At 47.1% G+C, this 27636-nt stretch overlaps 1 protein-coding gene across 1 annotated transcript; it reads left to right on the top strand.

Annotated features, from left to right (window-relative positions):
* TRAFD1 (TRAF-type zinc finger domain containing 1) lies at positions 1 to 26154 on the top strand. The gene is given in 13 exon segments (XM_038763510.1): positions 1 to 60; positions 5488 to 5550; positions 11868 to 12003; positions 12091 to 12144; positions 13533 to 13938; positions 17652 to 17924; positions 21072 to 21142; positions 21500 to 21742; positions 22934 to 23069; positions 24086 to 24366; positions 24368 to 24417; positions 25159 to 25267; positions 25936 to 26154. Coding segments are annotated over 12 exon segments (1854 nt in total). The 5' UTR covers positions 1 to 60; positions 5488 to 5506; the 3' UTR covers positions 25987 to 26154.
* The last annotated feature ends 1482 nt before the right edge of the window (positions 26155 to 27636 follow it).

The following is a 27636-nucleotide window of genomic DNA, read 5'->3' as shown; positions in this document are numbered from 1 at the left end:
CGCGGACGGGCGGAGCCGCTCGCCGTCGCTGAGGGGAATCGGCGCGTCGACATTTTTCAGGTGAGGCCCGGGGGGGCGACCCCTTTTTTTTTTACCCATTCCCCCCCAGCGCTTAGTACAGTGCTCTGCACACAGTAAGCGCTCAATAAGTACGATTGAATGAATGAATGAGGACCGGCAGTTTGGGGGGGCACCCTTCCTTCCTCTCCCCCTCGCCCCCCTCTCCATCCCCCCCATCTTACCTCCTTCCCTTCCCCACAGCACCTGTATAGATGGATATATGTTTGTACAGATTTTTTACTGTATTTTACTTGTACATATCTATTCTATTTGTTTTATTTTGTTAGTATGTCTGGTTTTGTTCTCTGTCTCCCCCTTTTAGACTGTGAGCCCGCTGTTGGGTAGGGACTGTCTCTAGATCAATCAATCAATCGTATTTATTGAGCGCTTACTATGTGCAGAGCACTGGACTAAGCGCTTGGGAAGTACAAATTGGCAACACATAGAGACAGTCCCTACCCAACAGTGGGCTCGCAGTCTAAAAGGGGGAGACAGAGAACAGAACCAAACACAACAACAAAATAAAGTAAATAGGATAGAAATGTACAAGTAAGATAAATAAATAAATAAATAGAGTAATAAATATGTACAACCATATATACATATATACAGGTGCTGTGGGGAAGGGAAGGAGGTAAGATGGGGGGGATGGAGAGGGGGACGAGGGGGAGAGGAAGGAAGGGGCTCAGTGTGGGAAGGCCTCCTGGAGGAGGTGAGCTCTCAGCAGGGCCTTGAAGGGAGGAAGAGAGCTAGCTTGGCGGATGGGCAGAGGGAGGGCATTCCAGGCCCGGGGGATGACGTGGGCCGGGGGTCGATGTTGCCAATTTGTACTTCCCAAGCGCTTAGTACAGTGCTCTGCACATAGTAAGCGCTCAATAAATACGATTGATGATGATGATGATCCGCGCGGGGAGGGCCCATGGCCCCTCCTTCCTCATCCCCCCCCGCCCCCCCGCCTTACCTCCTTCCCCTCCCCACAGCACCTGTATAGATGTATATACGTTTGTACGGATTTATTACTCTATTTTATTTGTACATATTCATTCTATTTATGTTATTTCGTTAATATGCTTTGTTTTGTTGTCCGTCTCCCCCTTCTAGACTGTGAGCCCACTGTTGGGCAGGGACCGTCTCTATACGTTGCCAACTTGTACTTCCCAAGCGCTTAGTCCAGTGCTCTGCACACAGTAAGCGCTCAATAAATACGATTGAATGAATTACTCTATTTTATTTGTACATATTTATTCTATTTATGTTATTTCGTTAATATGCTTTGTTTTGTTTTGTTTGTTTTGCTTTGTTTTGCTGCTGAGAAGCAGCATGGCTCAGTGGAAGGAGCACGGGCTTTGGAGTCAGAGGTCATGGGTTCGAATCCCGGCTCCACCACGTTTGCTGTGTGACCTTGGGCAAGTCACTTAACTTCTCTGAGCCTCAGTTACCTCATCTGTAAAATGGGGATTAAGACTGTGAGCCCCACGTGGGAAAACTTGATCACATTGGATCCCCCCCAGCGCTCAGAACAGTGCTTTGCACATAGTAAGCGCTTAACAAATGCCATCATTATTATTATTATTATTATTTTGTTGTCTGTCTCCCCTTTCTAGACTGTGAGCCCGCTGTTGGGTAGGGACCGTCTCTAGATGTTGCCAACTTGTACTTCCCAAGCGCTTAGTCCAGTGCTCTGCACACAGTAAGCGCTCAATAAGTACGATTGAATGAGTGAATTACTCTATTTTATTTGTACATATTTATCCTATTTATGTTATTTTGTTCATGTGTTTTGCTTTGTTGTCTGTCTCCCCCTTCTAGACTGTGAGCCCGCTGTTGGGTAGGGACTGTCTCTGTATGTTGCCAACTTGTACTTCCCAAGCGCTTAGTACAGTGCTCTGCACACAGTAAGCGCTCAGTAAATACGATTGAATGAATTGAATGAATGAATGAATGAGAGACTGGGGCGCCCATCCCACCCCTCCAGGGGGGCGTTTCCGTTGCGGTGGTTGCTGAAGCCCCTCGCTGTCCCGTTTCCATGGCGCCCGGAGACCCCCCTTGGCCCGCCCATTGGCATTGGGTCGGGCCTAACCGGGCGACCTTGCCAGCTGCCCAAGGCCCGGAGCATGAGGAGGCTAGCTGATTATTAAGAAGAAGAAGAAGAATGATGGCATTTGTTAAGCGCTTACTATGTGCAAATCACTATTCATTCATTCAGTCATATTTATTGAGCACTTACTGTGTGCAGAGCACTATACTAAGCGCTTGGGAAATCCAAGTTGGCAACATACAGAGACGGTCCCTACCCAACAGCAGGCTCACAGTCTAGAAGGGGGAGGCAGACAACAAAACAGAACATATTAACAAAATGAAATAAATAGAATAGTAAATATGTGCAAGTAAAATAGAGTAATAAATATGTACAAACATATATACATATATATAGGTGATGTGGGGAGGGGAAGTTCATTCAATCGTATTGAGCGCTTACTTTGTGCAGAGGACTGTGCTAAGCGCTTGGGAAGCACAAGTGGGCAACATATAGAGACGGTCCCTACCCAACAGCGGGCTCACAGTCAAGAAGGGGGAGACAGACAACAAAACAGAACATATTAACAAAATGAAATAAATAGAATAGTAAGTATGTACAAGTAAAATAGAGTAATAAATATGTACAAACATATATACATATGTACAGGTGCTGTGGGGAGGGGAAGTTCATTCATTCAGTCGTATTGATTGAGCGCTTGCTTACTGTGTGCAGAGCACTGTACTAAGCGCTGGGGAGGTTACAATAATAATAATGATGGCATTTATTAAGTTCTTAGTATGCGCAAAGCACTGTTCTAAGCGCTGGGGAGGTTACAAGCAGCATGGCTCAGTGGAAGGAGCACGGGCTTTGGAGTCAGAGGTCGTGGGTTCAAATCCCGGCTCCACCACTTGTCAGCTGTGTGACTTTGGGCCAGTCACTTCACTTCTCTGTGCCTCAGTTCCCTCATCTGTAAAATGGGGATGAAGACTGTGAGCCTCACGTGGGACAACCTGATCACCTTGTAACCTCCCCAGTGCTTAGAACAGTGCTTTGCATATAGTAAGCACTTAATAAATGTCATCATTATTATTATCACAAGGTGATCAGGTTGTCCCACGGGGGGCTCACAGTCTTAATCCCCATTTTACAGATGAGGTAACTGAGGCACAGAGAAGTGAAGTGACTTGCCCCAAGTCTCGCAAGGTGATCAGGTTGTCCCACGGGGGGCTCGCAGTCTTCATCCCCATTTTACAGATGAGGTCACTGAGGCCCAGTGAAGTGACTTGCCCAAAGTCACACAACTGACAGTTGGCAGAGTTGGGATTTGAACCCAGGACCTCTGACTCCAAAGCCCGGGCTCTTTACACCGAGCCACGCTGCTTCTTACCCCTGGCCACACCGTTACTTGGTCGTGGCAAGCAGGAAGGCCAAAGCCCCGGGGTCTCTGGTTCGTTCATTCATTCACTCAGTCGTATTTATTGAGCGCTTACTGTGTGCAGAGTACCAGACTAAGCGCTTGGGAGAGTACAAATCGGAAACAGAGATGGTCCCTACCCAACCACGGGCTCACAGTCTAGACGGGGGAGACAGACAACAAAACAGACAGGCGTAAATACCATCAGAATAAATAGAATTAGAGCTGTATACATGACATTAATAAAATAAATATGTACAAAATATAGAGTAATAAATATGTACAAATACTTCCCAAGCGATTAGTTCAGTGCTCTGCACACAGTAAGCGCTCAGTAAATACGATTGAATGAATGAATGAATGAATAAGCGCTCTGTAAATATGATTGAATGGATATACCTATCTATCTATTCTATTTATTTTATTTTGTTAGTATGTTTGGTTTTGTTCTCTGTCTCCCCCTTCTAGACTGTGAGCCCACTGTTGGGTAGGGACTGTCTCTATATGTTGCCAACTTGGACTTCCCAAGCGCTTAGTACAGTGCTCTGCACACAGTAAGCGCTCAATAAATACGATTGATTGATTGATTGATATACAAGTGTTAAGGAGAAGGGGATTGCCAGGCCTGATGAATAGTGCTGGCCTCAGTTCAAGTGACTTTCCTTTGAGCTCTCATTCCCTACCACCACCGGCAGTCATGACCAGTGCCAGTATTGTGCCCTGGCGGAGCGGTCTGCACAGTGTGGCTCCTGCAGGTAGCATCCAGGCCTTCATTTCCCAGGAGGAATGGCATCAGGGGGAAAAGAGGTGCAGTTGGCACACACAGCATCACTGTGGAAGTACCGCTTCAGGACTCAGGAATTTCCATAATAATAATAATAATAGTGTTTCTTAAGCACTTTCTATTTGCCAAGCACTATTCTAAGCGCTGGGGTAGGTACAAGGTATTCAGGTTGTCCCTCGTGAGGCTCACAGTCTTAATCCCCAATTTAGGGCTCACAGTCTTAATCCCCATTTTACAGATGAGGTAACTGAGGCCCAGAGAAGTGAAGTGACTTGCCCAGAGTCACACAGCTGAGAAGTGGCAAAGACAGGAATAGAACCCATGACCCCTGGCTCCCAAGCCCGTGCTCTTTCCACTAAGCCACACTGCTTCTCTGATCTGGCATAAATCAGACCTCCATCTGGCGTAAATCGCCCGACTTCTTTCCCCCCGCCAGCCAGGAGTGGGTTCAAAATAGACCTCAAGCTCTTAGAATAAAGAAATGGCACCGTTTAGTTATAGGTACGCTTTTTATTTGCAAGCGAAAATCTGTCAGCAGTTATTTGAGTGCTTACTGTATGCAGAGCATTGTATTAAGCACGTGGGGGAATACAACAGAATTGGTAGGCACGTTTCTTTGGCACTGTAGTAGCCAACCAGGTAGATTTTAGAAATCCAGCAGTTTAATTTTGTGTAGACGGGATGCCCCAAGAGTTGAAGAATAAAGTGAATAATTTAATCATAGCTGCCAATTTCCATGGACAGCTCCTGGCCAGCATTTAATATCCAACTGATCCAGGTAAAGGCTGTGGCTTCATGTTTCCCTGACAGGTGTTTTGGGAAGAGACAGTAGCTCTGGTAATGCACACTGTTAAAGAGACCTTGGTTCTGATCAGGGGAAATGAGAATTTGGAACACAATCCTTTGATGCAAACATCACAGGGCCGTATGTTTGTGCAGTAAAATTAACTCTTGGGCTTTTGTTTTCTTTATGGAGCAATGCCGTAAATATGAAATGCCCCCAGATATGCCAAATTGTACAGCTTTAGGTTTCAAAATGGGATTTTGGACACTAGAAAGGCAGTGGTCCTTTTGTGTGTGACGGTGGGGTGGAGAAGCGTATGTATTTTTCTGCCCAGTGCAATTATCCTGAAGACCAAGTTTTTCTACACTGCTTTTCATCTTCGGAGAAACGAAACTGAAAGGGCAAACTTTTTTTCCCCCATGCAGAGTTCAGCTGGAACTAAAGATGGCTGAAGTTGGAGAGCAAGAGACACAGCTGTGTGACAACTGGTGAGAAGTTGACTTTTCTGAATTAACTATATGCTACAGCAAATTAAACTATTGTAGAAATTTGCATTGTTAATAAATTAAAGTGAAATCCTGGGTATATGCGAATAACAGAATTATAAGGGAAGCAAGATAATTGAGTTAACTGTTCATCCTAAAATTATTACTTTTAGATTGGCTTCTGTCATGGGTACTCAGACTTCTTCATAATGCAACTCTATATCCCTTTATCACCTTTGCGCCTCAGAAACAAAACCTGTAGAATCTCTGTGCTCTGGAGAAAAAGAGAGACATATTTTGGTCACAACTTCCCATTTTCTTTTTTTTAAATGGAATTCATCAATCACTTGCTTAAATGCTGAGGACTGGGGCAGATCTACAGGATAGATTTGAACTGTAGCTGTTGTTATTATTGCTATCTTTGTTATATTTACGAGCTTACTCTGTGTCAATTATTGTTATAAGTGCTAGGGTAGATTATAAGTTAATCAGGTTGGACACACAGCCCCTGACTCACATGGGTATTGAATCCCCATTTTATAGTTGAGGAAACTGAGGCCCAGTGGGGTTAAATGACTTGCCCAAGGTGCCTTAGCAAAGATCAACAGTCCCAGGAGTCTGTTACAGGCATGGTGATGACCTTCTCAGCATTCTTGAAGTTGAGAAGGCTTCACCCTGACAATGGTTGAGTCTTTTCTGCATCTGGGGCTGATGGGAGCCTGTGTCCTCGGGGAGGGGCAGCAGCTTTCTTAGGCATTAGGCCCTGGGGATCAGAAGAAAGGGGAGCAGTGGATGGAGAAGGGGCCTACAGGGGAGCTGGAAGAAAGCAGGGCAGTGGTGGATTTCTCCAGTGGTCCCAAGGGCTTAGTGGTGGTGGTGAAAAGACATTGATTAGGAAAAAGTGCAGCTATCTCTGTCACTGATTCCTCTGAATGATAGTAGATGCAGCTCCCAGATTCAGCTGTTAATTTGGGATGTGGTTAATTGTCAGGAGGTTGCTGAAAGATATTTTTTCAGTATTTCCGTGATGCCAAGGGTACAGACATAAAAATCAGAATAAAACTGAAAGAAGAATTTCCCACGTGCTTACTTTACCAAGTCCTGGAGAAGTACCAGAGCACAAATTGGGAAGGCCTTGAACTTGGATTGATGGAAGTCTCAGGAAAAAGATGGACTTCGCCTTTTTTGAGGCACACCTAACATTTTCTTTTTGTTGAGAAGGTGCTGTACATGATTTAATATCCTGTCTGCACGAACTCTTGATTTTTTTAACCGACTAGGTAAGGGATGTTTTTTGTTGAGGTCAGTAATTAACTTCCTCAAGTGGAAATGATAGATTTTATATTTGAAATTTCTTACCCAAATTGTTTTCCTCCATTTCATGAGGTTACTTGTTCATGGTTTTAAACTTTGTGGAGCACTTAATGAGGAAGTGTGATTTTTTTTGAGGGGGGGAGGTAGGGAAAGCCTCATTTTGGGTTCAGTATTAAAATATTTTCAGTGTTTCCTTTCGTTTTGGAGAGGTTTTAAAACAAAACAAAAACAAAAGAACTCACATAAACCATCACTACCCCAGTAAACATTTTTTAAACCATCACAGTGTATAAATAGCAGTCAGAATAAGGCTGTGTTGCTATCATTTAGTCGAGCCAATGAAAACAAGGTAATTCAGAGTTAAAGCAATTTATTTAAAGCAAAAGTATTATGGAGGGCTGAAAAGCCAGAGTGTATAACCCTCTCCAAACACAGGAATTATTTTAAATTCATGCTCTCTCTTTCCTCTCACTCTTCTCCTACCATCTGTCTCTCTCCTTTTCCCTCTTGCTACCATACCCTCCATTTTTTATGTGCAAAAATGTTATGTAAAAAAATGCTGTATTTGTTTTAAATTCTTGAGAATGAAAGCTGCAGTCAAGCTTGGGGCTCAGTCATAGAGATCTGTGTTTATTATGATTTATGATTTGATAATGAACATGTACATATTTATCCTTCTCTATTTTCCTAGCCTTGTGGTATTTGTCAGGGGAAAGAAATGAAATAGGCTAAGGTCTTATTTTGGAAAGCTTAAGTATTTTTCTTTTTAACTTCAAAAATAAACATTAATTTGGAACCTGATTTTGGTGGGTGCAGTGGTAACGGTAGGGATTTGGTTACTTATTTGTGACCCTTGGATTGACCTTCAGTTTTTTTGCAGTGGAAAATCTTCTTTCCTTGCCAGCCATCCTCAGCTTATGCCTTAGGAATGGCATTGCATTGTGGAAATCTTAGTGCATCCCTTGCACTAAGGGCTACTTGTTGGGATAGAAAAAGCAGTGCTGCATTGCTGACCAAACCTGACCTCCAAGTGGAGTGTTTGAGATGGGGAAGATGGAAGGGGGAAGAGTGTTTTGTCTTTTAAAAAATATTTTGTTTTAACTCAGACAACTGTACTGTTTCAATGTACTGGATTTACCCTTACCAACTTCCTTCTCAGTTTAAACATCGTCTGAATCCCCACCATCACTTCCCACTCCATCTTTCCACTTAGGACTTGAAAATAAAATTGTGGAATGTCCACTTGGGTTAATGCTGGGTTTTCAGTTCATTTAAAAATTAGTCATGATCTACAATGATGACTGAAGGTCAGAATAATAAAAAAAAAAATACATTTTTTTTTTCTTGGTCACCACCTGGAATGGTGGAATTTCCCAGGTCCTGAGTTACATACGTAGCATTTCCTTTGGAAAACAAAAGGCTTAGATAAGTCAGCCAGGTCACTGCTGGCCAAGACCCATTGCTGTGTCCCATCCCATAATTGGACACTTGATCCCAGTTTACATACTGAAAAGGGCCCAGCCTTGAGAATGGTATTCCAGGTTAAGTATTTGGAGAAAATGTATCTGTTGCTATTCCCAAGCCAACAACATAGTCAGAACAGAGCTGCTTATAGGGCAGTAGCCCCTTCTAAGTTGGGAATTCAAATTTTTTTACCGGACCGCAAACAATTCACCCCCTCCTGAAACACATTCCTTATCTGTGTGTGTGGAAAGGAACAATGGAGGAGAATGAATGTGGAGAATGAATTGATCTGTGTTGGGCTGCCACCTGGCATTCTGGAATTTTCTGCAAGGTCTGTCAGAGGCAAAATGGACTAATAAAGATTTGTTCAAAAGGCAGCTGTAACTGTGCTTTTTTTCTCCTCGTGAAGGTCATTTTACTGTAGACTAACCTATTTCAAGAACTTTGCACCTTTTACACCCGAATCAGTGTACACTGTAAAATACTAGTCTCTACTAAGATTTTTCCCAAGGCCATAGCCAGGTGTGTGACATTGCTTGGTCCCTAAATTTACAACCACTTTATGCCAATATAGTTTCTAATTAGGCAGTTTTCAAAGAAAAATGTACTTAATTGTCACATGGTGATTCTCTTATCTGCCTTTCTTGGCCAGTTTCATTGGTCCAGTCCCCCACACCAGAGGTCTGTTGAGAGAAATGGGGGAAAACCTAAAGTGCCAGGGAAAGGGTAAAGTGATGAGATTTGTTTGGATTGTTAGGTCTCAGCTCTGAAGAATGCTGCTGTGAAGTTAGACACATTCTTAAAGTCAGGATTCCTGGCATCAAACCAAACTAGAGCATTAACGATCCTCTCAGCTGATCTAATTCCTTGAGTGGCACGTGGGGGTTGCTGGAGCACCAACTAAGCTTCATATCCTCTACCCTGGAAGCCAGATAAAACTGGGACCTTTGAGTGGAGTAGGGAGGAAGGAACATGCGTTGGACAGCTATGCTCTGCAGTCAGGGATGCTTTGCGTTGGGTGCAGCCTTTGGTGGTAATAATAATAATAATAATAATAATTATGGTACTTGTTAAGTGCTTACTATATGCTAAGCACTGTTATAAGTGCTGGGGTAGTTACAGGGTAATCAGATTGTCTCATGTGGGGCTCACACTTTTAATCCCATTTTTGCAGTTGAGGTAACTGAGGCACAGAGAAGTTAAGTGACTTGCCCAAGGTCACACAACAGACAAGTGGCGGAGGCAGGATTAGAACACATGTCCTCTGACTCCCAAGCTCAGGCTCTTTTCCACTGAGCCACACTGTTTCTCTGGTATAGTTGGGGGCGGGTGGGGGGACGACAAAACACTGAAGGCAATGTAAGTTAGTAGGTTGGCTATTCTTGTTTTCAGGTGTGTCATTTTGCTGTAGGACAAGCCTATGCTTGGCAAAAGAGGTGCAGATTTCTTGAACTGCAGATTGTTAGTGTGTGATTGACTGTGGAATGAGATGGTGCCTGTTATGGGCTGGGAAGAGGAGAGGAGTTACTGTGTGAATGTGCTATGTGCATCACTAGTAACGCTTTTTTAAAATGCCCCTTTCTGGAGAAATGGTTGAACCACTAATTATACTCTAAACTTTATCAACCAGTGGTATTTATTGAGCGCTCACAGAGTACTTGCCCACAAAGAGGTTATAGTCCATAGGGGGAAACAGGCACTAAAGTAAATTAACTGTAGGGGAAATAGAGTATAAAGTTATGTACATAAGTGTGGTGGGCCTGGGGTGAGAATCAAAGTGTGTAAGGGGTACAGATCCAACTGCAGAGTCGTTGCAGAGGGGAGGGTGGGAAGATGAAATCAGAGCGTGGTCATGGAAGACCTCTTGGAGGAGATAGTATTTTAGGAGGGTTTTGATGGTGGAGACAGTGGTGGCATATGAAGGGGCAGGGAATACCAGGCCCGAGGGAGGACACAGGCAAGGGGTCGGTGGTGGGCTATATGAGATGGAGATACAAGGAGGTGGAGAAGAGTGTGTGGATTGGGTTGTAGAAGGATATCAGCCAGATAAGGTAGGAGGGAGAGAGCTGAATGAGTGCCTTAAAGCCAGTGGTAAGGAGTTGCCGTTTGATGCAGAGGTGGATGGGAAACCATTGGAGGTTTTCGAGTGGGGAGCTAGGGATTGAATGGCTTTATGGAAAAATGATCCAGGCAGCAGAGTGAAGTATGGATTGGAGAAGGGAGGGAAAGAAGGCTGATACAGTTGTTTAATTTTTCCATTCAGTCTGGTACCATTGTGAGAGCATTTATTGTGATGCCACCTGAAGGCATTTTGGAAGAGCATGTATGGTATTTAGGAAATGTGTCTAAGCCTCTTCTAAACCACTTTTCTGGCACCTTTAAACCTCCAAGATTTTTTTTCACTTGGGATTTCATCACTGATTAATAGGCTTCTATAGTAATTTGATCTTTAGGAATTTAATATTGTACAGAAAACTAAGTTTACAATTCATGAACTCAGGGAATATTAGAGGAATATCACATCCAAGCCGTCACCAAAACATGCCAGTCTCAGCTCCGCAACATTGCCAAGATCCGCCCTTTCCTCTCCATCCATACCGCTACCCTGCTCATTCAAGCTCTCTTCCTATCCCGTCTGGACTACTGCATCAGCCTTCTCTCTGATCTCCCATCCTCGTGTCTCTTCCCACTTCAATCCATACTTCATGCTGCTGCACGGATTATCTTTGTCCAGAAGCGCTCTGGGCATATTACTCCCCTCCTCAAAAATCTCCATTGGCTACCAGTCAATCTGCGCATCAGGCAGAAACTCCTCACCCTGGGCTTCAAGGCTGTCCATCACCTCGCCCCCTCCTACCTCACCTCCCTTCTCTCCTTCTCCAGCCCAGCCCGCACCCTCCGCTCCTCTGCTGCTAATCTCCTCTCCGTACCTCGTTCTCACCTGTCCCGCCATCGACCCCCGGCCCACGTCATCCCCCGGGCCTGGAATGCCCTCCCTCTGCCCATCCGCCAAGCTAGCTCTCTTCCTCCCTTCAAGGCCCTACTGAGAGCTCACCTCCTCCAGGAGGCCTTCCCAGGCTGAGCCCCTTCCTTCCTCTCCCCCTCGTCCCCCTCTCCATCCCCGCATCTTACCTCCTTCCCTTCCCCACAGCACCTGTATATATGTATATATGTTTGTACATATTTATTACTCTATTTATTTTACTTGTATATATCTATTCTATTTATTTTATTTTGTTAGTATGTTTGGTTTTGTTCTCTGTCTCCCCCTTTTAGACTGTGAGCCCACTGTTGGGTAGGGACTGTCTCTATATGTTACCAACTTGTACTTCCCAAGCGCTTAGTACAGTGCTCTGCACACAGTAAGTGCTCAATAAATATGATTGATGATGATGATTAGAGAGAAGAGGTGTGGGAGGGAAGGGATTGGGCAGAAGGAGCCTGAGGAGTCTCCAGGTCCCCGCAACACAACTCCATTACATGGAAAGAAGGCCTGGTATCACTAGTGAGGGGTAAATTTTCCTTTTGTTCCTTTTCTACAGCAAAAGAGAGATTCCGGTGCCAAACTTTACCATTCATGAGATCCACTGTCGAAGAAACCTCGGCATCTGTCATATCTGCAAGGAACCAATCCCCAAATCTGAGATGAAGAACCACATGGAGTTGGAACACACTCAGGTGGATAAACTCACACCTTCGCTCTTCGATTCACCAATGGATGTACATTTATGAAATCAGTTTAACAATTCTTCATTGTCATCCTAGGTGACCTGTAAATGTAACATGAAGCTGGAAAAGTGGCAGTTAAAGAATCATGAGGTTGGTCTCTCTTGTACCAGAGTAAGAGTATGTGGACTTCAGGAAATGCTTACAGATGATTGATCTTTGGGTAAAGCAAGAATCAGATCTCTTATTTATTGGTTCAGACCCATGCTGAGGCTCTGCCGGTATCGTATGATTTGTTCTTTATTGGTTCAGTTAGCACTGCTGTTCTGCCAGATGGTCTCGACTCTGAGCTTCTCCCTTGAGATCTGAGCCTGCCGTTTGTCTAGTTGTCAGGGCGTTGACATTGTAAGTTTGCACTAAGCCAGGCTTGTGGTTGGAAATGTTGGGTGGCCTCCCTGGCACGAGCCCCGATTAACATCGTATAACATCGTTCTGACTTCTTCTCTCCAGCCTCTTGAATGTGGGCATTGTGAGGCCTGGCCATTAGTTTTGTCAAAACAGAAACAAAACTGAAGGGAGTTGAAAGGATCCAGCAGTTTCTATAAAACGTGGGCGGCCCGTTGTACAAAATGTACCAGGCTTCCTGAAATTCAGAATTCCTGAGGGACCTGCCCTTAGAAGATGCAAAATATAGAGCCAAATGTGATGGCTGGGGCTCTGAACCCCCTCCTACCTGAGGACTGTCTTCAGTCCTGCTTCAGGGGATGGAGAAACTGCAGCATGTTTTGGAACTTATTCAACCACCTCAGTTGAGTTGAATAGGGGGACCCTCCTCCCAGGCCCGCTTTATAAGGTAAATCAGTTGTATCTTAGGTGACAGTTTCACTAGTTCAGAAGTGTTAAAAGTTTAAGAATGAAAACAATAGAGACTGGATTTTGAATAGAAAGAAATCTTTGGTTTAACTGAGGAAGAAAATTTGTTTCTTTCAAACATAATGGTGGGAAGACATAAAGCTTTGAAAATGGTTCACTGCAATCTGAAGCTCTGAGTCAGGAGATGCAGAAATTGTCATTGCAGCTTTCCTTAAACCTTTAATTGTTTTATCAGCAGTTTTCATCTAAACAGGCAGTCTTATGTGCCCCCAATTTTGCCCGTTGTGTGTTCATTTTCTTTTGAGTATTTCATTTAATATTTGGGTTTCCTGGTCTGCCTGGCTCAATTTACAGCCCCTGCTATGTAAAGCAGGGGTGCCAACTTTTTACTTTCAGCATGTGGGTGAACCTGGGGCTGGGTATCCCAAAATGGAGCACTGAGGGGCAGGCTTTGAGGGAAGGGGGTTGCGGGGGAGAGAGAGAGGGAGAGGCGACTCCTCAACTCCTTAGAAAAAGCTGGTGATTGTAGCTGAGGTTGTGAAATGGGCAGGAATGACCAGTTTGGGAGGGAAGTGGTATGGGCATAGAAGGAGGCACACGTTTTTTCTTGCCCATGGTACCAAAAAATGGTTCTGCCACTTCATAAGCTAGCTGTCCTGTGTTCGTAGGACCTGGAGTGCCCTCTGCGCCTTGTTGTGTGCCAGCACTGTGAGCTGGAGCTGTCTTTCGTCAAACTGAAGGATCACGAAGATTACTGTGGGGCCCGGACAGAGCTGTGCGGTGGGTGTGGCCGCAACGTCATGGTGAAAGATCGCAAGGCTCATCCGGAAGTGTGTGGGAAGGAGGACGAAGAGAAGAGAGAGGCCAGATCCAGGCCCCACCCTGACTATGAAAATGATGGGGCAAATGAGGCTTGGTTTGTGTCCCAAACCATCAAAAACCTGTTGGGACCCGACGACACCACAAGACCACTCCGGAGGCTCCCTCGGCCCTTGGAGGATCGGTTTTGTAGCCATCTTTCAGTAGACGAGTTCTTCAGGAGTGCAAACAGAAGAAATGTGGACCAAAATCTCGGTAAGCCAGGTTTGAGGGGTGGGAAGTGTACTTCCAAGACTTCAGTAAGCCTGCACAAATACGTTTGAGACAGGGTAAAGCACAACTGAGAGTGGACAAAGTCTGTTGAAATAGAGAGCTTCCCGAGTCTTTTTTTTTTTTTGTGGTATTTGTGAAGTGCCTACTGTGTGCTAGGCACTATACTAAACCCTGGGGGGAGATACAAGGTAATTGGGTTGGGCACGGTCCTTGTCCCACATAGGGTTCAAAGTCTTCATCCCCATTTTACAGCTGAGATAACTGAGGCCCAGAGAAGTTAAATGACTTGCCCAAGGTCACCCAGCAGGCAAGTAGAAGAGCTGGGATTAGAACCCAGGTCCTCTGACTCCCAGGCCTGTTCTCTTTCCGTGAGGCCGTGATGCTTCTCTGTTAAAACATTTTGATGTTGTAATGATGTCTATTTCCTAGACTTGCCCACAGAAGTGACACATGGCTTCAGTTGTGCAGGAAATTTTTTCAAGCTCATTGGGGCGGTGATAGTTTGCTTGAATTAGAATTGCTTAGGTGAATATGTGATCTTAAAGATAGACTTGAGCTGGTGGTGAATCTTGCACCCCTGGATTTTCCAGGATTTGACCCAAACAACAAAATAATTTGGATGTGTCTGTAGGTTGTTTATTCCCCCCCCCCTTTTGACTTTTGTCTTGGCATTCTTACCTCATCTGCTCACTGGACATGTTCTAACTGTGATCTGGGACTGTCAGCTTTCATATTACTCTTTCATTTTCTATTTAAGTTTGTTAAACCAACAGCTGAAGGTGAGCCCTCCTGACTATGACTGCAGCTATATTTTGGGGCATTTTGCTATAGGAAGTTGACTCACCCCTGTTGTAAAGCTTGAATAAGCCAGTGATGGTTTCTCTTTCAAAGAGAATTTTCCAGGTCCAGCCTCTCCTATAGACTGTTTGAACTCCAGGTTTTAGGTAGTCATTGATGATTTTTAAAAATTCTCAATCTGAGGAGACATATTGGACATGATTTATAGAAAGCACAGATAGAACCCTCCCAACGCAGGTTTTATAGCTGTGCTGGTGTGAGAGTGTTCTTTTCTGCCCTCTGAGCTGAGTCGAACTAGACTTAAATCACCATTTTGAAGTAGAGCTTTTAGGACCTTCTTGCAGGTGGACCAGTCTGGTTTGACCAAAAGAATTAAAAATCATACCTCGGCCCATTAGATTTTTCCCCTGGCTCTCCTGCATCACTAAGACATCTGATAGCAGGGAGTATTGGTTTCAGGGCTAAGTTTTGTGTTTTCCATTTATTTAGGTGTTTTATTTTTCCACCCTCAGTTTCTTTTGAGTCTTAAGCCAGTGAATAGGTTGGAATAATGGAATTAGGAAAATGTGACTTCAGTGTCTTGTTTCTGCTAAGCCATAAAATTTGGTAAAATTCAACAACAGTGAAGGTGTGGTGGGAGGGGAATATGCTTGTTTCCTAGCCAGAAATGTCCTTGGTGGGCAAGTTGGGGAACAGATCTGTGGAGTGCCATCCTGTTCAACCACCTCTGGCACTGTGCTCTGCCCTGTCCTCCTGGAAATGCTTAATCCTGGCTTCACTAACTAGTTCTCTTCTAGGTTTCCTCCTGCCTCTATCTGTAGCTGCTCTTCCACACCCTCACTCCCTTAATTTTGGCTGTTCCTCCAGGCTCTGATCTGGGTCCCCTGTCTCCTCTCTCTATTTTCACTCCATCAGGAATTCATCTGGTCCCTCAGCTCCAACTACCACCTCTATGTGGATGATTCCCAAATCTATTTCTCTTGATCCCTTGATCCTTCTCTCCAGGAGCAATTTCACATTTGCTCTTGCCTGCACGATCGCTCCATGTGGATCACCTTGCCAACACCTCAAGTTCAGTTTGTCGAAACTTGAACCCCTCATCTTCCCTTCCAGATCTTCTCTTCCGCCTAATTCTCCCATGAGAATAGACAAGAACACACTCTTTCCTGTTTCCAAAGCCCTGAGCCTCAGCATATCCTTAGTTCTTTGTTCTCTTACAGCTCTCCTATACAGTCAGTTATTAAATCTTGTCAGTTTTGTCTTCTGTGACCTTTCCTGGATCTGCCCCTTCCTCTCCATCCTAATGGTTGATGTGACTCCTGTATCACTCTGCATCTGCATCAATCAGAAGGTCATGGGTTCTATTCCCCTCTCCACCTCTTGTCTTCTGTGTGACCTTAGGCAAGTCACTTAACTCTTCTGGGCCTCAGTTACATCATCTTTAAAATGGGAATCGAGACCGTGAGCTGCATGTGGGACAAGGACTGTGTCCAACCCAATTTGATTGTATCCACCCTAGCGCTTAGTACAGGGCCTGGTGCACAGAAAGCACGTAACAAATACCATAATAATAATAACAATGACAGTGATCATTATGGTATAATAATATAGTTATTGATACTAATTAATATAATAATAATAATTTTGGTATTTTTTAGGGCTTACGATGTGCAAAGCACTGTTCTAAGCACTGGGGAGGATACAGGGTGATCGTGTTGTCCCATGTGGGGCTCACAATCTTAATCCCCATTTTACAGATGAGGTAACTGAGGCACAGAAAAGTTAAGTGACTTGCCCAAAGTCACACAGCTGACAAGCGGTAGAGCGGGGATTTGAACCCATGACCTCTGACTCCCAAGCCCATGCTCTTTCCACTGAGCCACGCTGCTTCATATTAAATTAATATGATGAATAATATTAATCAATATATTATTATTATTACCAGCCCCCTCACTGATCTTCCAGTCTTTCCCCTTTCTAGTCTGCACTTCACTCTGCTGCTTAGGTTGTCTTTTTATTTTCTAATGGTATTTGTTATTATGGCATTAAGTGCTTACTACGTGCCAGGTACTGTACTAAGCCCTAAGGCCTACCTAATCAGGTTGGACAAAGTCCATGTCCCACATGGGTTTACAGTCTTAATCCCCATTTTACAGATGAGGTAATTAAAGCACAGAGCACTAAGTGACTTGCCCTGGGTCATACAGCAGACAAGAGGCAGAGCTGGGATTAGAACCCAGGGCCTCTGACTGCTAGCCCTTTGCTGTATCCACTAGGCTATGCTGCTTCCCATTGTCTTTCGAAAACATCATTCTGCACACATCTCACCAGTGCTCAAAAGTTTCCAATGGTTACCCATTTATTTTTGCATCAAATAGAAGCTCCTGACCATTGGCTTTTAGGCACTCCATTAGCTTTCTTCTTGTTACCGAACCTCTCTTTTCACCTACTGTGCCCCAACTTGCACCCTCTGTTTATTTCAAGGTTACTTTCCCACTGCACCTTGTTCTTGACTCTCCTGCCTCTGACCACTGGCTTACTCCCCTTTCGCATTCTCCACAACACAGCTCAACCCATCTTCAGAGCTTTTCTGAAATCCCACCTCCTCCATGAGATTAATTTTTTTCTCCCCAGGTTATACCGTCTCAGTTATCACCTTAGCACTTTCATATGATTTTCTTCTTCAAGCACTGTATCATGGAAATTATTTTATATCTGTCTCCTGCATTAGATCGTACATTTCTTGTACGTAGGGATAGTATCCTGTACCTCTATTGTAGTATCCCGAGCACGTAGGACAGCACTCAGTAAAGACTGTCGGTCGATTGTTAGAACTTTTTTTCCTTCAAGACTGTCTCCTGTGTCCTCTGGTGATCAATCATACTCTTTCTTTCCAGCAGATGAGCAAGCGAGACTGGAAAGAAGTAAAACCAACCTGCCACCCCCAGTTTATGGTGATGAGAACTCACACTTGGACTACATGCTGGCCCTGAGCCTCCAGAACGAGAGCGGCCTCCACAGCAGCAGTCTCAATCCCGAGATCGAGAACTTCTGGACTGCCCTGTATCGCAAAGATTCCTCCCCTTCCCGGGGCTTCAGCCGGGCCCAGGATGACAGGGCTTACCCCTTTGACTCGGTTTTATCTGTGGACAGTCCAAATGAGATGAAGGGTAAGTTTTCACATTAAGTTGCCTATGAACTGGGGAGATATTTTAGAGTGAATCAGGCAGAATATCATCGATCCTGATTCCCCCGTCCCCAGCCGTCAGAGTTCTCCAGGGTCACCCGTGCAGACTTCCTTTGTGTGAGAACCGGACAAGTGATTGGGAATGAAAGTAGAGTACTTCTTTTGCTCAGACTTAGCATTGGCCAAAAAGTAAGGCGGTGACAGGTGCTGCTGACCAAGGAGTTCATCAGGAACCAGGGAGTTTTTACCAAGTAGCATCCATTCTTCTCTTTTTATTCTTCTTCTCTTTTTATTTGTTGCCTATCAGCCAAAATGCAATGCCAATAATCATATTTTTAAAAAAATGCAATCCAAAGTGTGAGACTAAAATCCAAGCCCTCCTTTTGTGTGGTCTAATGGAAAATGTACAGAGTTGAGAGTCAGGAGACCTGACTCCAAGTCCCAGGTCTTCCACTGGTCTACTGTTAATCTCTTTGGGCCTCAATTTTGTCACCTACAAAATGGATGTGACATAGATTGTGAACTCTTTGTGGTGGTATTTGTTAAGCATTTACTACGTACCAAGTGCTGTACTAAGCACTGGGGCAGATCTGGGATAATTAGATCCGGGACAGTCTCTGTCTCAGTCTGAGAGAGAAAGTATTAAATCCCCATTTTGCAAATGAGGGAACTGAGACACAGAGAAGTTAAGTGACTTGCCCAAGGTCATGCAGCAGACAAGTGACGGAGAGGGATCAGAACCCTGGTCCCCTGACTCTGACTCCCATGCTTTTTCCACTAGGCCACACTACTTCTCCCTTGCTGCCCATGTGGGGCAGAGGGACTCTGTCTAGTATGAGAGCCGTGCGTCTACTTCAGTGCTGAACATGGCGTAAGCACTTAATGAATATCATTATATATAAATGAGACTGAATACAATTTGCCCTCTTTCCCTGTTTTTCCCCCCTTTCCTAACTCTTCTGAAAACATCCTTGGAAAGAGTAGAGTCTTAATTCCTAACAAGAAGATGAAGTGAACTGAGTTGCAGGGATTTGTTGGTGACCTCACTGGGGATGATTTGTTCCTTCTGATCCTGTGGGGCAGGATGAAGAAATGGGGAATAGATCACGGCCTCAGCCCCTCATGACCTCAGCTGCAGCGTGAATAGGAAGGAAGAATCAGTGGCTAGATATGTGGGCTGAGCAAAGCTTCTTTAGGTAGCTTTGCTACAGACCGAGTTGGGAATCGCTGTAATCTAACCATCATCACCGGAGGAGGCACTAGGTTTTGAGATAACCAGATTTTCTTCAATAGATCATTGTGGACGTGGTTTACTTGACTTTTCCAAAGGCACTCAGCCCTCTCCGTAATACTTGTCCACTCTCTTTTCCCACTACACCCCAGATCCACAGATTTCATTCCTCTCAAGCTAACCTATCACTGTGGTTTCTTCTCTTTTCCTTCCCCTGACCTCTTGCCCACACTCTCCCCCCCTTGTCTGGACTTCCTGCCCCTTCATATCTGGCAGACCACTGGTCTTCAAACCTTTCTGTAATAACATGTTCTCCAGGAGGCCTTCCTGATTGATTTCGAATCTCTTCAACCTTAATATCCTCAACTGCCTCACCAGTGTCCCCATTTCAAGACTTCTGCACTAACAACCCCCCCCGGTTGCACTTATGTACATATCTTTATACTCTGTTACTGCCTTCTTTCAGAAATTTGTTTTAGGGTCTGTATCCCCTGCTAGATTGTAAGTTTCTTGAGGGCAGGGATCATGCATTCCTACCAACTCCTTTGTGTTCCCCCACAGAATTCAGTAAGCACAGGCACTCAAATACTGTTGATTGATTGGGAAGCTCTGATGAGGAAGCATCATCTTTTGATGAGGAAGCACGTGGAAGCAGCATGGCTTAGTGGCAAGAGCCCGGGCTTGGGAGTCAGAGGTCGTGGGTTCTAATCCTGGCTCTGCCACTTGTCAGCTTTGTGATTTTGGGCAAGTCACTTCACTTCTCTCTGCCTCAGTTACCTCATCTGTAAAATGGGGATTAAGACTGTGAGGCCCACGTGGAACAACCTGATTACCTCGTATCTACCCCAGTGCTTAGAACAGTGCTTGGCACATAGTAAGCACTTAACAAATACCATTACTATTATTATTATTATTATTATGCGGGAGCTGGGAAGGCGTGATCTACAGTGGCATTTTGTTTTTGTAAACACTTGAAAGAGTAATTTTAGAAGTCCCCTATGTTGTTTTTGTTCCAATAATGGTTCAATTGGAAGAACTGAAACAACCTCTCTCTCCTTTGAAGTCTTCTTTGCATCGGATTTCTTCTCCCAGTGAACTTGTAGTCAGCCTTCTGTTGGCATAGGTAGTGTCCCAAGGCCTCAGACCCCAGGACTCCACCGCGTAGAGCCATGAGCATCAGCCAGGCCAAGCCCAGGACTCCCCTACCACCAGACTCCCCAGGGTCTCCGTTCCTGCTCGGAAGGCCCCAGGGCAGCGAGGGTCTTGCTCCTCTTAGTCGAGGCCCATGAAGGCCTTTGGAGTTCTTTCTCAGTTTGAACCTCACTTGGGTGCTGGGCTTCTCTCTTGCCTCCGTGAAGCCAACACGGGCTTCAGCCAACTGACAGGTGCATGTGGGGCAGGAGCACTGTTCTCACATCCCAGCTGCAGCTAGGCTGGACGCAGCACACAAGCAGGTGCCACTTGCGTTAGTATTTATGTGTCTGTTAGTAGTAATCTACGATTGCTGTGCTGTGAACGTCTTACCTTCTGGGTATGTGAAGATTCATGTCTGACCATTAGACTCTAAGCTCCTGAAAGGCAGGGGACCATGCTTTAATGTTTCCAGGTACTTAGTCCAGTGTTCTGCTGATGGTTTGTGCTTAGTGAGTATCGTGGCTACTACTGGTGGTGGTATATTGTGTGTGTGTGTGTGTGTGTGTGTGTGTGTGTGTGTGTGTGTGTTTGAAAGGAGCCATTGTAGCATTTAGAATTTTGGAAAAAGGAGGTGAACCCTTTTCTGAGTGTTTACTCTACAACCTCTTTGCCTCCACCACCACCACTTCCCCAACACAGCATGCAGCACTTCCACTGGAAAGTCACTTTCTCCTGATTGGGTGTGCCCTGTTACCATTAATGCAGATTACAAGACCATGCTGCCCTGTGAGTTTTGTGAGGAGCTTTACCCTGAGGAAGATTTGATCCTCCACCAGGTAAGTTGGGCGTCTCTTAGAAGGAGGTGCAGGGGAGAAACTGAGTGAAAGATCACCAGCATCCAGCCTCCCCTGCAATTCTTGGAGGGCTGTAGCAGGACCAAAAGCTCCATGATAAGGGCTCTGGCCACCACCAGTGTGTGAAGTGTAGCAAGGTCAGGGGAAGGCGGGCTGGAGTTGTGGGAAGAGAGAGGCTGTGTTCTCTTCAACAGGGAGGGTTAAAGATCTCAAGACATTTTCTGTAGTGTACATAGGAGGGAAATTTCTTGGCTGGGCTAGCCGATCGATCTTTGATATCGCTGGCTTTGATTTCAAGTTTCTACTCGTGGGGCTAACCACAAAACCCCTGAATTACAGACTGGTTGTAACCCGGCAAGCGTCCTGGCTTCATTCCGTAAAAGGAGCTCCTCCCCAAGTCCCCAGCGAGACCACACAGGCCATTTCCGGAGTTTCTTGGAGTTGCCGGCCACCCGGGCCCCAGGTAGCAGGTATCGTTCGCTGTTGGAGCTGCCCGCTGGGCCCTTAGCGGAAGGCAGCATCATCATCCCCTGTGAATTCTGCGGTGTTCAGTTGGAAGAGGAGATACTCTTCCATCACCAGGTATCAGGCCTCCTCCCCACTCAACCCCCTTCTCTTCGTCCACCCCACTTGCCCCCACCGGCTTTTGTGGCCTTGAGTTCCCCACAGCTGCTGTTTCTCTAGCTCCATCACCTCTGCCGTTCATTCATATTTATTGAGCACCTACGGTGGGCAGAGCACTGTACTAAGCCCTTGGGAGAGTACAATACAACAATAGATTCCCTGTCCACAGTATCTAGAGGGGTCGTCGCGAGGGTCATCCCATACTGACCAGGCAGCTGGTCCCCGCTACCCTTTTCTGATCTATCGGGGGCTGGGTTGGCAGTTAATTCCAGAAGGTCCAGCTTCTGGTCTCTCTTTGAGGGGATTAACTGAGGCTTTGAGCTAGCCAGGGAGGAGAAGGCGTTTGGTTTTAGTCAGCGGATGTGCCGTGAGAGTTGAGACTTGCCTTCCCCAGCCAGTGTGGCACACAGTCTGCCTTCCCACACCCAATCTGTCCTGGGAGCAAATTCCCGGGCAGGGGAATCCGCCCTTCAAGCCCGATGACCACTTGTACTTAGAAAAGGCTTGTTCTTACGTGCCGGTCTTGGGGATGAATACGAAGGTAGGAGATTGGACACAGTCTCCCTCCCACCTGAGGCTCACGGTCCGTCTTACCTCCATTTTACAGATGGAGAAGCGGGGCCCAGAGAGGTTGAGGCCAGTTGTAGACCAGCGATGGAGCTAGGACTCAAACCCAGGTCTCCAGTTCTGGGCTTTTTCCCGTAGTCCAGAAGGAGTTTCATTCTCCTGCAGCAGATGAGGGGCCCAGGTTTGCGATTGCCTCCTCCTAGGGGCCCTTAAGCCCTGCCAGTCAGCGAATGCATTTAACTGCCCGCCCCACCCCCGACAAAGTCCAAAATCCGGTGGGCTCCCGTCTTCAGATGTTAGATTTCCGTGTTAGTACCTACCGTTGTTGGCGCAGGCTTTCCAACAAGAGCCCATTCCAGGTCCTTTTGTCTTCTCGCCGTCCTTCCTCGGAGGTGGTCAGGTAGTTGTGGTCTTTTTGTCTTCTCACCATCCTTCCTCGGAGGTGGTCAGGTAGTTGTGATTGCATTCCAGTGCCCTGAACCCTGAAGGGAGATTTCTGAGCACTGCATGTTGTCCTCTGTCTTCCCCCGACTATGGGAGAGAGCCTGCTGCCTGGGAACTAACTGTCATTTCTCTTGGAAGGACCAATGTGACCTCCGCCCGGCCACTGGCACCCCAGCTGAGAGGCGGCTGCCCACTGACCCTTGGCTTCCCAAGCAGGACAACTTGCAGAAGGACACGTCCCCAGAGCTGACCCGGCGGCGGCTCAGACACCAGGGTACTAACAGCTAGGGACACGCTCATCTCTTGGGGCTCTTGTCCGCGCGTGGAGTCTGACCTGGGGCCGCCCAATCTCTGGCCTTCCTGCCCCTGGGAGCGGGGGGCAGCCGATCCTAACTCGGAATCCCCCCGCCCCTAGGAGACTTTGGGGGCTGAAGGTTGTGTTCATCGTCCCTGCGTATTGCCCTCTGCGCTTGCCAGACAAGGTCTGGGCTAGTTTCCCAGATGTTCTTATCTCAGAAATGTTTGAACCTCAGTCTGGACTACGGAAAGCTACAGTAAATAAGCACGAGCAGCGGCGTGGCTCAGCGGAAAGAGCACGGGCTTTGGAGTCAGAGGTCATGGGTTCAAATCCCGGCTCCACCAATTGTCAGCTGTGTGAATTTCCCCCCGTCTTACCTCCTTCCCTTCCCCACAGCACCTGTATGTTTGTACATATTTATTACTCCATTTATTTTACTTGTACATATCTATTCTATTTATTTTGTTTTGTTAATATGTTTAGTTTTGTTCTGTCTCCCCCTTCTAGACTGTGAGCCCGCTGTTGGGTAGGGACCGGCTCTCAATGTTGCCAACTTGTACTTCCCAAGCACTTAGTACAGTAAGCGCTCAATACATACGATTGATTGATTGATTAAATAGCATTTTCACTACTGACTTTCCGGTTCATTCATTCATTCAATCATATTCATTGAGCGCTTACCGTGTGCAGAGCACTGTACTAAGCGCTTGGGAAGTACAAGTTGGCAACGTATAGAGACGGTGCCTGCCCAACAGCGGGCTCACAGTCTAGAAGACTCACCTTCAGTACGGTTCCAACGTATTTACATTTCGTCAGTTAACGAGCCTTGTGGGCCCTCAAGCTTTGTAGAGGAGGCTCATTCCTCTCCGACAGATGATCTTTCCCTCTGGCTGAGCTTTGTGGGTTTTCTTGTTCTCTCCCTGTGCCTCAGCTTCTGAGGTGCTGTCTCCTCTCTGACTGACTGACTGACTCCTGCCCGTCTCTCTTTGCAGGGGACCTTCCGTCATGCTACTTAGAGGACGTCAAGCCGGACGGGACCAACAGGTCCTTGTATCCCCTGCCCCCCAGCAGACCTCTGAGCAACCTAGCAGTCACACGAAACTACCTGCCAAAGCCTCTGGCTACCAGGGCCAGTGGGCCCTTGACGCCACCCCAAACCCCGAAGCCCAACCTCCTGGAGGCCCAGGACTTGAGGGGGCGGAGTCGGGGCCCCCTCAGTCCAGGCTTGGGCCTCAACTCAGGGGTCCGCACCCCGCGCGGCTTCTACCCTGAGAAGCCTCATGTCCGGCTTCCCGCGGCCTCCTCCGGTGAGACACGGACCGAGGTGAGTGGCGACGCGGGTCCGGGGGCTGGGAGAGAGCGCTCTTAGCCGGAGGGGGCCGCGGCGATATTTATTTAACTCAGACTTGGAAAGTGTCCCTTGCCCATTCGACAGAGGGCACAAAGTAAGTGGGATGTGAGCTCTCTCAGTGTTTCCGATCCAGCTTAGGAGTGTGAACAAATTATTTGGTTTAACAGAGTGGCTCAGTAGAAAGAGGCCGGGCCTGGGAATCAGAGGTCATGGGTTCCAATCCCGGCTCCACCACTTGTCAGCTGTGTGACTTTGGGCATGTCGCTTAGCTTCTCTGTGCCTCAGTTCCCTCGTCTGTAAAATGGGGATGAAGACTGTGAGCCCCACGTGGGACAACCTGATTTCCTTGTATCCCCCCAGCGCTTAGAACGGTGCTTGGCACATAGTAAGCGCTTAACTAATGCCATCATTATTATTATTTAATTAACGGAATCGACCTGGCCCCAACTGGTTTAGGTCATTGACTTCCTCCCTTGATGACAGAGACCCGAAGAAGAATGCTAACGTTTATCTTTGGCCTTTTGGGGTTGGGCTAGGCTAGCGGCCACTTTGAGGGAGAGAGAGATTTTTCCGTACACGTTTGCGAGGATGCTTTAGCCTGTCCGTAGCCCTGTCTCTCGCACGCTCAAGGTGGCATCCGGCCCTCTCAGGCATCCCTCGCGTCCCACTCTTCAGAGCCAGAGGTTTCACCCTTTCAGTCTTGGCCCCTTTCAGACATCTGGAGTTCAGTCCCGTGTCCGGTCATTGTAGCGCGAAGAACGACGGAGGAAGGACTCCGCGCCTCACCCCTGCGACAGCCAGCTTCCGAAACAGAACCACAAAGGTATTGTTGGCCGGCTTCGGGGCCTGTGCCCTGGGAGCCGCTGCCTGCCCGCCTCTCTAGGAGCCGGACGGCCATTCCTTTATGCCCCCCTCAGTGGCTCTGATGAACAGATTCGGGGCTGTTGAGATGTAAAGTGCTGCCTAGCTCAGGTTAGTGGGTTATCAAGCAGTAGAGCGCGCACACTCACTCAGGTTTCTCTTGGTTTGGGAACCATTCATTCATTCAATCGTATTTATTGAGCGCTTACTGCGTGCAGAGCACTGTACTAAGCGCTTGGGAAGTCCAAGTTGGCAACATATAGAGACGGTCCCTACCCAACAGTGGGCTCACAGTCTAGAAGGGGGAGACAGAGAACAAAACGAAACATTAACAAAATAAAATAAATAGAATAAACATGTACAAACATATATACAGGTGTAGGCAGTGGGGAATCCAAGATGGCCATTGGTTCTGCTCATATTTAAATGGAGAATAAATTCCCTCCGTCTTGGGGCGGGGGGAAGGGACGCCACAGGGCCCCGCTCCCAGATCCCCTCGGTTAAACGGGCCTTAGAGGCGGGGGGAGCGGGGATGGCGGAGGCGAGACCCCCGGCTATTACCGTTGTCCCTTTGCGTGGCCGGAGCAGTGGCGGTGGGTGTGGTCCACCCAGCGTGTTCTGTTCCGACAGGCAAAGCCGCAGAAGCCAGGGACCAGTGATTCCGAGCGAGAGGAGGAATAACCCTGTGAAGCTGGGCCCTTCGAGCCGCTTTTTGTCTCTTACTATGCACAACAGCACTTGCCCTGGTGTGGATCCTGGCTCTTCACCCCCCTGGAGCAGAGACCCTTTCTGGATTTTAAATTTTCTAGGCAGGGGGGGCGCGTTTTTTAACTTTTTAAATTGTGATGTGGCGGGGGCGGGGGGCGGGGGTTTGGGCGGGTGGTGGTGCGACATTAGACCCAGTAGGGGCTGTGCAGAAACATGACCGCTTCAGCTTGTGGATCGATGTGTTGTAGAGATGTCCGGCTCCCGGGCTAGGGCCTTCCTTCCTGGCCGGGAGCCCCGTTGGCTCCAGCTCTTACACCGTTGCAGCGGCTTTTCTCTGGTGCTGTTTTCTTTGTCGGGGGGGGGCGGGAGGGGAGAGGAGGTAGTGGGGGAGGGCTCCGATCAGCTGTGCTCTATGTGAACTCGTTCCGCGATGGGCCTTGGCAAGCCCGCTCTGATGCCAGCTATCCCATTCCCGTCCCTCCCCCCGACCCCCTCCGAAATCCATGCATGGAATCGACGGGAGGTGCTTTGGCATGAGGGAGGCTCACCTTAAAGGTTGGGACCCCTCCTCAGGAAGCTCGCAACAGCAGCTCAGCCAAGGGGTCGCTTCCTGGGGGTGTTGGGTTTTGAGCTTCTAAGCTCCAGCCTCAGCTTTCCCCCTCCCCAGTCCAATATTTCTGGCCCAGGGGCGAGTAACCTCCTCCATGTGGCAGGGGAAGAAAGAGGCTCCCATACTAAGGCCCGGGGAGCTTAGGCCACAGTCACACCGGCAGGCCCCTCGAGGTACACACGAAACACAAATTTATTTGCGAGCAAAAGTGCTCCACTTAATCCAGGTTCGACTTAACGTTTTCGGTTTGAAGCAGGGTCAGGATTGGGTTGTCGGGGGCTGAACGACAGAGACTCCCAGTTCCGTAATTCGGCTTCGCAAGCCCAGTTTCCGAGCCTCTTTTTTTAAGTTCCTTGTAATAAGAGAAATAAAGTTTGTACTCCTAGAAGAGCTGAGCTGCGTGGTCTGTTTCAGTGCCTGACGAGCCAGGGGCCAAGCAAAGAGGAGAAAATGGGGAAGTCTTTGGGCCGATTGAGGCCCCTGATCACACCACAATTGACTGGGTGTGAGAACTCCAGCTTTGGCCGTTATCAGGTCACAGGGGGTGGACACTAGGATGGGCTTGCCTAAGAATACTGACCCTAGCAGGGAACCAGCTTAAAGGGCTGGCAAAGTCACTGCTTGTCCCTGAGGTGGATCAAAAGATGGCATTCGTCCTGGGACCGTCCACTCGCGCTGCCCTGAGTTGCAGAGAGAGTCAGTTGTCTCCCCACCCAACACGTCTGTCCTAGCTAGGAAACAACAGTCAACATTCATAACAGGTGCGTTCAGAGATAGTCCGACTTTAGGGGAGGAAAGAGTCAGTAGAGGGGGAGGGAGTTGGGGGCAGCTAGGCTTAAGTATAAGCTAAGCTCAACTAAATTCTGAAGCACCAGAGCACCCTTATTGAAGCAGTAAAGGGGGGAAAGTTGCTGCCATTTTACATGAGAGCGAGGCAGGAAGCTGGACTCCTGAAAAGTGTGTTCATTAGACTGTCTCTGCCCTGGCGCTTGGTGAAAGCCACTGACTGATGT

The sequence above is a fragment of the Tachyglossus aculeatus genome, chromosome 21 (genome assembly GCF_015852505.1).
Source record: "Tachyglossus aculeatus isolate mTacAcu1 chromosome 21, mTacAcu1.pri, whole genome shotgun sequence".
Lineage (NCBI taxonomy): Eukaryota > Metazoa > Chordata > Mammalia > Monotremata > Tachyglossidae > Tachyglossus > Tachyglossus aculeatus.
The sequence above is the reverse complement of the archived record's forward strand: the minus strand, read 5'-3'. Positions and strand labels throughout refer to the sequence as shown.